Source organism: Neovison vison, chromosome 6 (genome assembly GCF_020171115.1).
Source record: "Neovison vison isolate M4711 chromosome 6, ASM_NN_V1, whole genome shotgun sequence".
Classification (NCBI taxonomy): Eukaryota; Metazoa; Chordata; class Mammalia; order Carnivora; family Mustelidae; genus Neogale; species Neogale vison.
Window position 1 is genome coordinate 164,417,359 of NC_058096.1, and position 13,617 is coordinate 164,430,975.

The window sequence follows — 13,617 nt, forward strand, 5'->3', positions numbered from 1 at the left end:
CCAAGCAAAGCACATCACGGAAGTCAGGGTAAGGACCCTAGGGATTTCTAAGAAAAGTTTCAGTTCATAGTCTGCATATTTGTTCTTCTTCTTCTTTTTTTTTTAAATAAAATTATTCTTGGGGGGGGCACCTGGGTGGCTCAGTGGGTTAAGCCGCTGCCTTCGGCTCAGGTCATGATCTCAGGGTCCTGGGATCGAGTCCCACATCGGGCTCTCTGCTCAGCAGGGAGCCTGCTTCCTCCTCTCTCTCTGCCTGCCTCTCTGCCTACTTGTGATCTCTCTCTGTCAAATAAATAAATAAAATCTTTAAAAAAAAATTATTCTTGGGGTGCTTGGTGGCTCAGTCATTTGGACATCAGATTCTCAGGTTCATCTCAGATCAAGATCTTAGGGTCCTGGGGTCAGCCCACATCTGGCTCCACGCTCAGCAGGGAGTCTTCTTAAGATTCTCTCCCTCTCTCTCTGCCCTTTCCCCGACTCTCCCTCAAAACATACAAATCTTTAAAAAATAAACAAATGAAACAGAATGATACATTCTTCCATATGATTTCTATATTTCATAATTTTAAAAATGGATAAAACTATGAAGGTGGAAAACAAAGTATTTAATTTCAGGGAGAATTGCAAACATTGGGGAACTGTCAGAAGGGAGCAACACTAATGTAGTCCTAATAGGACAAAGAAACCTGGGTACTCAAACCCTGAGTCAGCCACACTGGGTAGCTGATGAACAGAACCCAGGGTTGCATGAGATGTTCGATCTTCACCTCCCATGACAAGAAGTCAACTGATATTTACTTACAATTCAATCAAGAGATTGAAATTTAAACCTAATATTAAAAAAAATGAAGACATGTATTAGAAGAAACAGCCAGAAGAGTTGAGAAGAGGGGAGGGGTGTCAGGGTGTCAGGGACCAAGGAAGAGCTGGTTTTTATCACATGGCTTCAATAAACCTTGTTTAATATTTAATATTTAATAAATAGTTGCTGGGGGAAGTTGCCTTTAAGTCCTTCAGAAATGCAAATTAAAGTGTTACTTGGGATTTTTCTCCCCATCAAGTTGGCAGAGAAGAGAAAGGGTGATAATACTCAGCATTGGTAAATGTTGAGGTAGCTAGCACTTTCCTACACTCCCACATGGGTGGATGTGAATTGGCACCCACAACATATTGTGCATTTGTCTATTTTTTCAGTGTTTTGAAGCATTTATGAATCCATGGCTGGTTTTGGAGGTCGTTCCTATTAAGTTATATTACTACTGGTTTAAGGGGTGCTCTGCTTAGGCCTAGCAAAGTTGGGGTAAAGTCTCCTTGGGTTAGTGCCTGGCGAGGATCAGTTTCAAAATCTGAGCCTGAATCAGGGTCTGGAATAAATTAAGATTCTGATGGAGCCTGGGATGAATGGTCTTGGGTTGGAGTTTGCCAGGATGTAGATTTCCCATTAGGGTCGAAGTCAGGCAGCTTAGGATAATGTGTGTTCCCACGTGGGCAAAAGGAACTGCGTAGGTTTTGAGATATCCCGCCTGCCCTCAATACCTCCCTGCGACTTTCTGCAGCAATTCAAGGCAGGCGTCTTCGGGGTCCCCAACCGGGACGCTGTGGCCGAGGAAGGGGTGGCTGCATTCACATCAGCGAGCAGGACTCCTGTCCCCAAGCTCAGCTCATACTTGTGCTAGGAGCAGCCGGACACCGGCCTCTGGGCGAGGGAGCCAAGGTCGAGGTGGCACTGTTTGCGCGGTCCCGCTTGACGTGAGCCCGCAGGGCAGCGTCTTTTCAACTTGTTTACAAACCTGCGTCACCGGGGAACCTTTCACCGCTACCTAGGACAAAAGGTTCCTCTTTTGTAAGTCCCCTTCGGACAGAAAGGGCATTCGCACGGGCCTTGGGCTCAAACTGGTGCAGGGCGCCACCCCGTGGTAGATTCGGAAAGCGCGCCCACACCCATCAGCTCGTTCCTCCTTTTGCCTATCTATACCCACTCTACAATCTACCCACCATACCTGCATCATCTATCCATACCACCCATCCACCACCCATTCATCCACCTCTCTACCCTGCCACCCAGCCAATGCACATCCACCCATCAACACACCAGCCACCCATCCGCCTACATAAGTATAGCTCAGCTATACATACATTCTCTCTCCATCCAGCCAGCCACCCATCCACTTATTCATCTCCAACAATTTTCATTCTTTCAGGTAAATATTTATCTTTCCATTCATATCCACTCACCATCCACTATCCATTGACATTTGAAAAAATATTTATGGAACAGCTTCTGTGTGCTAGGTACTGTGCAAAACATTAGGGTCAAGGGGTCAGAGGGCATAGTTCTTATCCTCATGGGACCTACACAACAGCAGAAGAGACACACTCATAGAGCCCCTTGTGAAATAGCCATTGCTTTGAAGGGATTACAGGGCACTGTAAGAATGTATCAGCTCAGACTTGGGGACTAGGGATGGCTTGGCTGACAAATGACTTCTAGGATGAGGTTTAAAGAATAGCCAGGGATAAGCCAAGCAAAGAGGAGTAGGAGGACAGCAGCTAGTGGTCTGGCACAGGATGCCACAGAAGCAAAGGCCTGGAATCCAAGTGGGCTCTGAACAGAGGGGGTGGAAGATATTTTGACATATGTGCATCCATGGGAGAGCCTGCACTGGGCTCCTCAGTGTGAGATGGTTGGGGGTGAACACATTGTCCATTCAACTTCTGCTCCCTCTTCCACTCTTCCCCAGGGCCATATGCCCTGATGCTGAGATCCCCACAGAGTCCCATTTTCCATGCTAGCACTGGTTGAGGCATGTGTGGAGAAATTGTTTTTGCTAAGGAGATATGACAAGTGTTCTGAGGGGTTTCTCATTGTGTGAGATGATACTGCCTTCTTATTTAAGTCATTTTCTCATGGAGCTTTCTGTTTCTTGAAACCAAATGCAACCTAAATGATGTCAGGAACTATTATTGAGAATCTCCTTATCCTGGGCTCCTGAAGCTCAATGACACACTCTTGTGGGGCAGAGTCCAAGAAGTGACAGCCTACTGTCTCAAATCTCCTGGTCCAAAAGCAATAATGTCCTACCCCACCTTAGCTGCAACCACCCCCACCAATTCAGCACCATGGTTCCTCCATGTTGTCCTCTTTCTCCTCCCCTCTCTCTCTCTCAATCTTGCTTCCTTCACACCTTCAAGCCTGGTCTAGTCTTAGCCCCTCTTCCTGGATGACCACAATCCCCACGACCACTTGGGACCTTCACCCCACCCCACCTACCCCCCAAAAGCCTATGAATACCAGGCACTGGAGCACCATCTTTGATCCAGAACAATGCTGTTGCAACTTTACCAGCCCGCACACAGAATCTCCCAAGCCTTAGCCATCTGGCTTCTCAGCTGTGGCACTGGGTCTGCCTCTGATGACCAAGGCTCCAGCAGAACTGCAGGGGAAGAGCTTGGTCAGATCTCCCAGTCCCACTATGGGTCAGAGCCAGCCTGCCCTCAAAAAGCAAGATAGGGCTTCAGCCAAGGCCCTTGTGTCTCCTCCTTCCTCACCCATCAGATCACCCCCAGAATTTCCTGAAACTACTCTCACCCAGGCCACTGACAGTCTCCTATTTGACAAACTCAATGAACACTTTTCAATCTGTTAGTCACTCAAGAGCATTTCTTCTTCTTTTTAACGTGTTTCTCGAGATATTATGTACCAAATAATCACCCATTAAAAATGCATTTCGTATATTCACAGAGTTGTGCAGTCACCACCATAATCTACTGTAGACATTTTCATCTCCCATAAGAAAAAACCTACATCTCCATTTAGTGGTCCCTGCCAGTTTCCTCCAACACCACCCCTCCCTGAGCACCTGGCAACAACTCACAGACTTTCTGTCTCTGTGGATTTGCCTATTCCTGGCAAACAGAATCAAACAATACATGGTCTTTTGGGACTGTCTCTTAGCACTTAGTGTAATATTTTCAAGGTTCATCTATGTTATAGTATTTATCCATACTGCATCTCTTTTTATTGCTAAATAATATTCCATGTGTGAGAGTACTATATTTTTTTGATCCATTCATCAGTTAATGAAAATCCAGGTTGTTTCTTAGCCATCATGAAGAATGCTGCTATGAATATTCACATACAAGTTTTTGTGTGGACATGTTTTCATTTCGCTTGGGTCAGTATCTAGGAGTGGAATTGCTGGGTCATGTGATAACTCTGGTGTAATTCTTTGAGGAGCTGCCAGACTGTGTTCCAAAGCAGCTGCACCATTTTGCATTCCCACCAGCAATGTAGGAGAGCTCCAATTTCTCCACAATCTCACCAGCACTTGTTATTAACTATCTTTTTGAGTAGAGCTATCCCAGTGGGTGTGAAATCATATCTCATTGTGGTTTTGATCTGCATTTCCCTGACTAGGTGTGCTGAGCATCTTTTCATGTGCTTGTTGGCCATCTGTACAACTTCTTCAGAGAACTATCTACTGAGATCCTTTGCTCATTTTTAAATGGGATTATTTGCATTTTTCTTAATGAGTTGTAGGAGGTCATTATATATTTGAGATACAAGTCCTTTATCAGATATATGCTTTGCAAATATTTTCTCCCATTTCCTTTTTCTTTTTTTTTTTTAAGATTTTATTTACTTATTTGACAGACAGAGATCACAAGTAGGCAGAGAAGCAGACAGTGAGGGGGGAGAAGCAGGCTCCCCGCTGAGCAGAGAGCCCAATGTGGGACTCGATCCAGGACCCTGGGATCATGACCTGAGCTGAAGGCAGCAGCTTAACCCACTGAGCCACCCAGGTGCCCCTCTTTCCACTTCCTTGATGGTATCTTTTACAACACAAAAGTTTTAACTTGGATGAAGTCCAGTCTATCTCTTTTTGTCTTTTGTCATTTGTGCTTTTGGTGTCAGAGCCAAGGAATAGCTGCCTAAGTCAAGGTCACAAAGATTTACTCCTGTGGTTGGTTTTTTTGTTTGTTTGTTTGTTTGTTTGTGAGAGCTTTAGTACTTACATTTAGGTCTCTGGTTCTATTTGAGTTAATTTTGGTATGGGATGAGGTGGAGCTCAGCTTCATTCTTCTGCATGTGGAAATCCAATTGTTCTAGCACCACTTGTTGAAAAGCCATTTTTCCCCTCATTGGATTTTCTTGGCACCCACTCTTTAAGCTCTCTGTTCCGTGGACTTTCTGAAAAACACACTTATTTGCCGGCTCTAAGGGCAGGTTTCTTAACCTCACATGGTGCAATCTCCCCCTTGGCAGCAGGGTAATAAGAGGGGCCGACTTCACAGGCAGGCTGCATTAAATGGGCACAGAGAACAGTGTCAGGCACCCAGAAAGACTCTGAAGGTTCACAGATAATTTACAATCGTTCATAAATGTACCTGCTAATAGCAATGAATTGATAGTATGCTCAGTAGCTTTTCCCTCTTTGGGTCACCAATTAATAAAGTGCCTCTGGCCCTTGCTGATAGCTGACTCCACTATCCAGCTCCTTGTTTTGCTGTGGCAGAGACCAGAGACAAGCAGAGGCTAAAGTGTTTTAGACTCTAAATGACAGCAGAAGGACCCTCTGCACTGGGGCTACATGGAAACCACTTGTTTGTTCAGGGGGTTGTTCAAGGGGTCTGTTCAAGCTAGCTGCTGTAACAAATAGTCCTCTCCTCTCCACATACATGTGGGTACCCACACACTCATGCACAAATCATGTATATGGCTTGACATAATAAAAATTTCTTTCCTCCCTTGTACAAAGCCTCCTGTAGATAATGCCAGTAGAATGCTGTCCTCCAGTGGTGATTCAGGGATCCCTGCTTCTTCCAATCCAAGGAGCCCCTCCACATTGCCTGGCACTGGTCTTCCTAACCACTATACCTGCCTTGAGCAGAGCTGAGAGCTGCTGGGATTCTCACTGGCACCCTACTTGTTTGCAGACTGTTCCAGAGCACAGAGTACAGCTAGAAAAACAGAGCCCCGACTGTGCCCCAGCTCCAAGCAGACTTTGTCAATCTGCAAATTCCCTAGAATGTGGTGACCATGGTGAGAACTGTGGGAGGGGTTCTCCTGTTTCGGAGGAACCAGGGACCTGAGCTGGGGAAGCAGAGGGCACACTTCAGCCCATGACCACATCAGCTGATGAATCTGGGCTATCTAAACTGGATCCCTGCTCTTTATCACCCCGTTGCTGCCCTGTCTACTGATAGCCCTTGCCATGCTGTATCTTTATTGTAAAAAGTCTCGTTCACCCTCGGGAATAGGGTGAATTCAAGCCTTAGCCCGCATCGTATTCACGGGGAGGCCTGGTTACAGTCCACATTACACGGCTGCGCCCCCCAGACTTTCTGCTGCCGGGGAGGGCACAACTTTTGCTTTTCTAACGAGTTCCAGGAATAATATGCTGCTGCGGCTGGCCCCGGAACCACACTTTTAAGAAACGACCCTCTAGAAAGTGAGATCCACCCGGCAGAAAGGACAGGTCTGTATTTGCACCACATGCATCCCGAAGCGCACACTGAATAAATGAATCGGGGAACAAAAGGCAAAGAGCGGGAGGAGTGCGGAATAAGGAATGACGGAGGAAGGAACCGCCTGTGCCCCAGGCTCAATCCCAGACACTGCGCAGAAGGCGCCCGGAGCTCGGGCAGCGGGACTCCGGCCTCTCCTCTACTGCTGGACTGGGACGCCCGCAGGCCCCACCCCCACGTAGCCAGAGCGCCTCGGCTTTGTGACATCACCCGCCCAGCGGGCGGGGAGAATGGTTGCCTTGGCGACGTAAACCGAACTCCGGGAGCTGGGAGCCGGGAACTGCGGTGTGGAGGCTTCCGGGCTAGCCCGGGCGCGCTGGGCCGGTGGGTGCGCGCGGCGTCGGGTCAGGGGTGCGCGGGGCTTGGGGCGGGTTCCTCGGGCGCCCGTTGCAAGCAAGGCCTCTTTGCAAGTTTGCTCGCCCTTCCTTATTTATTACTGGATTTGCTTTATCACATACCTAGCTACCTAGCCATACCTCCATCCTTCCTTGCCTTGTGCACCCCTGCTGTATGACCCACGCATCCCCTCCAAGTTGGGGTGCTGGGAGACGGGGCACTGCTAACTAGTGCCTCTCCGGGACCAGGATTTCTTTCCACCTGGATTGTAGCAGAATCTTGCTGGAAGGGCGCAGGCTTTGGAGTCAAGGAATCTTGGGGTGGAATCCCAGCTAAGGTCCTTCCTTACTGTGTGACTTTGGACACCTAGCTGAATCTCTCCTTTACTTCCTCCTCTGTAAAATGAAAAATTCATCCAATAAATAGTTACGAAGACCCAAGGCTATGCCAGGCGCTTTGATGAGCGCGTTGGCTCCAAATGAGAAAATACCCCTGTTCTCTTGGACCTTCTGTTCAAGGGGTAATAGGCAATGCATTGATGTTTGTGTGTGTGTGTGCGCGCACGCGCGACAAATCAGATAGTGGTAATTGCAGAGGAGAAAGTAAAGTGAGGTCTTATGGAGATGGGAAGAAAGAAACTGTTTTGAATGGAGTGGTGAGAGTAGTGTCTCTGAAGTGGGACATGAGCTCAGAGCTGAAGGGAGAGTCCCATTCTCCGCAGCTGGTTGTCCATGAACATTTTTTGGCCAAGGAAGTGGCCAAAAGGCAAAGGCCCTGAGGCAGACCAAGGTTGGCATGTTCTAGACACAGATTAGGCCGGGCAGCTAGAACTAAGTCAAGGAGGGGAGAGAGGATGAAGGAGGGGGGAGGCAGGGAACTACAGGTGTTGGTCACATGGTAGGCCCTCAGGAAATGCCAAGTTTTCTCAGCCACCCCAGGGTAAGGGGAGCTGAGGACCTGGGGATCACCTGGCTCAAGCACTGTATCACTCTGCAGGTTGGAATCACCGTTAGCCAAAATCAAGCTTTGCAACAAGCCTTTGTTCCTCTGCCCAGATGTCCAAGATCGTGTCTGCTGTGGTCTCCAAGGGTATGACTCACAACGGTAAGTATGGGGCTGGCATGGGCTCAGAGTCAAAGACAGCCTCGGGAGCCTGGGACAGTGACATCCAGACTTAACTGAGGGTTAAGGGGATTCCAAATCAGACCGCGAGGCAGAAACATAGGTGTGCCAGATTCCGGGGAAACTTCACATTTTATTTCCTCGGGCCACTATAGCAAAGTGCCACCACCCAGTGGTGACTTTAACACCAGAGATTTATTGTCTCATGGTTCTGGAGGCTGAAGTCCAAGATGCAGGTGTCACTGACAGGGCTGGTTCCTTCTGAGGGGTCAGAGGAAGCACCTGTTCCAGGCTCTCTCCTAGGAAACTTCTGGTGGTTTGCTCCAATCTTTGGTGTTCTCAGGACTGGGAACGTGTCATCGCTATGTCTGCCTTCATCGTCACGTGGCGTTCTGCCTGTGTGCATGCCTGTTGCAAATTTCCCCTTTTTTATTAAGGTCAGGAATCATATGGGATCAGGTGCCCACACTACTCCATCATGACATCATCTAAGTTAGGGCTGCATGACCCAGAGTCACCTTGTGAGGTGCTGGAAGGTAGGATTTCAAGTCTTCAAAACCATTAATTTTGCGGGCAGGGGCACAGTTCACCACATAACAGGCTTTGTGGAAGGTACCAGAATGGAAATGGGTCTCTCTCAGCCTCTCTGCAGCTAAGGTCACTAGGCTGAGCCCAGAGGAAGCATCAGCCAGGCCCTTGTGGGAGATGTCCTGGCTCCACTGAAGTCCCAGGTCTGCTGCCAAGTGCTCCCGCCAAGTGTTGCCGGTGCACCTCTGGGGGCGGTGGGCACTGAGGTGGGCAGAATGGTCAATGCTGCCTGCTGTCAACTTTGTGCTTTAAATTTAATTTGGTTTTGAATAGGTAAAAGATTCCCATGGTTCAAAATTCAAAAGTGTTCAAAGCCCCCTCTCGTGAAAGCCCCTCCCCCTCCTGTTCCTAGATACCCAGTCTCCCCTCCTCAGAGGGGAGTGGCACGAGCCTCTCCTCTCCTGCTCCCTGTGCTCCACGCACATGCTCTGTGCACACAGGCAAATACATACAGACATAGTTTATACCATTTGTCTTTTTCTCACACAAACAACCACACAAGAAACAGGCTTCCTGTGCCTTGCTTTTTCCATTAACCGCGACACAGTGAAAAGACTTCCTTGTCAATATTATCATCGGGAGTTCCCTTCGACGTCCCGTGTTGTGAGCAGAAGAGCAAACCCGTAGCGTGAGTGTATCATAATTTACTGAAACAACCCATGTGAATGGGCACTTAGCTTGTGTCAAACGTGTGCTGCTCTCTACATGAGTCCCCACCGCTGCTATTGTGCACTCACTCACTCTGCTCCAAGGCAGATTGAAAAATGAAGGAAGTCTGAAAGAGAGTTACCAAAAGAAAAAAAAAAGATAGCTTTGAAATGTTTGCAGATAACAACAAATTAACTTTAGACACACACACAAAATAATGCAACTGGCACAAGACAGTTGAAGGCTTTATGAACTAGACTGATTCATCCTATGGTACCAAGAGAGTAGTTACATGGCAGGGGAGGTGGGGGGAGTACCCTGTGACCCTCGAGATTGGGTTTATCACTTCCCTTGGCAGTGACGTGCAAATAGGAGGTCCCCGTCCCCTAAGCTGATCTTCATGGTCTGGGTTGAGGATCTGTGCATTTGGGAGGAAACCAGGCCAGGCAGGCAAGTGGACAGACTGATGGCATTTGCAGGCCAGGCCAGGCAGGGGCACCTAGCCAGGTAGGCAAGTGAAGGCAGCCTGGATGGGAGCACATCAGCCAGGGGCTCAGGCCAGGATAACAGTTGACCCTGACATCCTGGGTTCAGTTGTAGGAGCTGGGGACGAATGTAAGAGCTAGAAAGACCCTGGGGAAGAGGGACCTCCTGGGGGAGAATAGCCCAGGGACACTGAGCTCTGAGCCTCAGCCAGGTACAGATGGCATTTCTGAAGCCCAGTTGAGGGGGAGAACACACATGGTGTCAGACACACATGGTGGAGTACAACACCTCTGTGAGCCTCAGCTGCCTCATCTGTGCAATGGGATCAATCCCAATTCCCTGAGGCTGCTGTGAGCTCTAAGGGGGAGGGGGTACGTGTCAAGGACTCAGCTCCTTGATACTGCTATTATTAGGGTCTCTACTCACTATTACGATACCCAACACCCCACCTCTAGGGCCTTGGCTTGTCTCCCACTGTGTGAAGTCTGAGTCAAAAGATAATGCTTGGGGAGTGCTGGTGGAGGGGCCGTTAAGGGGTCTGGGCAAAGACTCGGCTGGAATTTGACATCAGAGAAGTAAGCTCTGGATTTGGTCTTCATTCTCAATCCTTAGTAAGTGCCTGCTGGATGAGGGCTTGTGTTCTAAGCACTGGGGATTCAGGGGTGAATAATATCCTCCCCAACCTGGGACTTACATTGTAAGGAAGGCAGACATTGCAAAGCAAACAGCCAGTAGAAAGGAAACCTACTGGAAGTTTTGGGCAAGGGGGCAAGGCATAACTTAACTGGGAGAGGTAGTCAAGGAAAGCCTCTCAGGGGAGGTGACATTTGATGCCTATCCATAACAATCCTGAAGGATGAAAGAGGGAGAAGCACATTCTAGGCAGCCGGGAAGGGCCAGCAAAGGCTGAGGCTCCTATGAGCTCAGTGTTGGAGAGACAGAAGGCCAGTCTGGAACTACTTGGGTAGGGCCTATGGACCATGGGGAGGACTATTCAGTTCTGTAAAGATGCTGAGAGGGGTTGAAGCAGGGAGATTGCAATTTCTGGGATTAATGACTTTTATATAGGGATGCCAATGTCTGTGACATAGACAGAGGGTCTGATTCACCAGAGCCTCCCTGGAGACCCCAGGCAAGGCCTCACCCCTGGTGCAGAGAGTGGAGGACACTTAATAGAGACCTTGGCCGGGTAGAGGAGTCAGTGAAAGCCCATACTAGACCTAAGACTTCCTAGCCAGGGCTTGTGGGGTGCGGTGTGCTGGAACAGAATGTGCAGTTGGAGAGAAAAGCCACAAAAAGCTCCCCTCTTGGGGTTGCCCCAGTCCTGCCACTCAGCTGCCCATGCTCCTTGGGCTGGGGACACTCCCCTCAGTGTCTTAGCACTGCTGTCTCCCTCCCCAGAATGCTCTCCCCCTAGATCACCCTGTGGCTCCCTCCTCCACCTCCTTGAGACTTTTATTCAAATGTCGCCCTCTGCTTTACTTTTCTTGATACCACTTTCTGCCTCCCACCTTCATCACTGTTCCTTACTTGTTTCTCCCTCCCCAGTAGAACATAAGCTCCACCTGGGCAGGAGTGTTCATCTGTCTTGCATGTTGCTGTCTCCCCAGAGCCTGGCACATAACAGGTCCTCAATAAAATTCTGTTAGCCTGAAATCTTTCCCCTAAAGTTCAGGAATAAGGCCAGGATGTCTGTTTTCACTGCCATTCAACACTATGTGCTGGCAGTTCTAGCTGGAGCATTTATTTATTTATTTGTTAAAGATTTTAAGTAATCTCTCTATCCAATGTGGAGCTCAAACTTACAATTCCAAGATCAAGAGTCACACACTCTACTGACTGAGCCAGCCAGGTGCCCCTAGTCAGAGCATTTAGACAAGGAAAAGTACGAAAAGATATACAAATTGGAGAGGAAGAAGTGAAACTATCTTATTCCCAGATGACATAATCCTATATAGAAATAATCCCCAGGAACCCACAAGAAAGCTACTAGCGCTAATAAATGAATTAAGCCAGGTTGCAGGGTACAAGATCCAAACATCGATGTTAGCTGTGTTCCTCCACACCAGCACCAAGCAATCCAACGTGGAAATGAAGAAAGCAGCTCCATTTACAATGGCATCTAAAAGAAGAAAATATCCACGTATGAGGTGACACCTGGGAGATGTTAATTAGAGCAGAAAGCTCCCAGGAATCAGTCTTTCCACCCAAACAACCACTGAGCTGGTCACAACCCTCAGAATCCAAAATTGGAACTCTGGAGCCTGGATGAACACATGAGGGTTCCAGGACAGAACTGGAGGGGGAGGCTGGAAGATTTTGGTGAATGGTGACATTCTGTGGAGCAGCCTCTAGCCCAGCAACAATGGGGAGGGCAGCACACGTTTTTGGCGTGGCTAGCTGGTGCCCTGGTGGGCCATAAGGACCTTTTCCTCCCCAAGCCCAGCTGTGTGTTTGGTTGCTGAGAAGCCAGTACTGAGGCTGGCCGTTCTGTCAGCTCTGGGAGCTGGAGTGACCTCCCTGCCAGTTCTGTCAATAGTGATTTAAAGACACCAGACCACCCTCTCAGCCTTTCCAGACCCAGACACTGAAGGAAATCTTTGACAAAAGATGAATACCCAGAATGTACAGAGAATTCCTAAAACACAACAAAAAATGAACAACCCACTGAAAAGGGGGCAAAGGAGTTGACAGACATTTCGCCAAAGAAGATCTTCTGAAGAGCCAATAAGTACATGACATGATGTGCTCACATTAGCATCAGTCATTAGGAAAGTGAGACATCACATCGCACGAGTACAATAGCTATTAAAAAAAAAATCCAATGTAACAAGTGTCGGCAAGGATGTAGAGAAACTGGGACCCATGTGCACTGCTGGTGAGGTATACAGCTGTGGAACATGGGAGGGTGGTCCCTCAGAAAGGAATGCATAAAATTATATGACCCAGCAATTCCATTTCTGGGTACATTCACAAAATTATTGGAAGCCCAACACACTCTTATTTGTGTTTATCACCTGTCTAAAATACAGGCTCTGAGGAGGTTTGCCCGCGTCTGCTGCAGGACCTCACACTTAGAATGCCAGTAAACATCGGCCAGCAGACAGTGAATGACCATCTCACCCTGTCCTCCCCACCCTGCCCCCCACGGCCCCACTCCTGCCAGCTCTCAGAGCCCACCAGTGAGTCCTCAGTACTAGCCCAGACACTGCTCTAAAGCCCCCCCTCAGAGACTCAGCTGCCTTCTCAATATCATCATGGATCCCGTGCTGGGAGCTGGGGATGGACAAGCATGGTTCCTGTTGTTTTAAAATGTAGATTTCACTTGTAAAACTTAACACCCCAAAACCAAATAATCCAATTTAAAAATGGACAGAAGACATGAAAAGACGTTTCTCCAAAAAAGACGTATGTACAAATGGCCAACAGACACAGGAAAAGATGTTCATCATCACTCCTCATCAGGAAAATGCAAATCAAAACTACAGTAGATATCACTTCACACGTCAGAATGGCTAAAATCAGCAACACAAGAAACAACCGGTGCTGGTGAAGATGTCGAGAAAAAGATACACTCGTGCTCTGTTGGTGGAAATGCAATGCAAATTGGGGCAGCCAATGTGGAAAACAGTGTGGAGGTTCCTCAGAAAGTTTACAACAGCACTACCCTATGAACGAGCCATTGCACTACTAGGTATTTATCCAAAGAAAACAAAAGTACTAATTCAAATGGATACATGCACCCTGAAGTTTATAGCAGCTTTATCTACAATAGCCAAGATAAGGAAGCAGCCCATGTGTCCATTGGCTATGAATGGATAAAGTAGATGTGGTGTGTATACAATGGCATATTACTCAGCCATCAGAAATAATGAAATCTTGCCATTTGCAATAACATGGATGGAGCTA

At 48.1% G+C, this 13,617-nt stretch overlaps 1 protein-coding gene across 1 annotated transcript in view; it reads left to right on the forward strand.

The window, feature by feature from the left end:
* Positions 1-6,810: 6,810 nt before the first annotated feature.
* CFAP100 (cilia and flagella associated protein 100) overlaps positions 6,811-13,617 on the forward strand; it is a 49,805-nt gene continuing 42,998 nt past the window's right edge. Inside the window, exons 1-2 of the mRNA XM_044252865.1 lie at positions 6,811-6,852; positions 7,861-7,968. Coding sequence (XP_044108800.1) covers positions 7,920-7,968 — 49 coding nt within the window. The 5' untranslated portion in view covers positions 6,811-6,852; positions 7,861-7,919. The remainder of the gene's footprint in view (positions 6,853-7,860; positions 7,969-13,617) is intronic.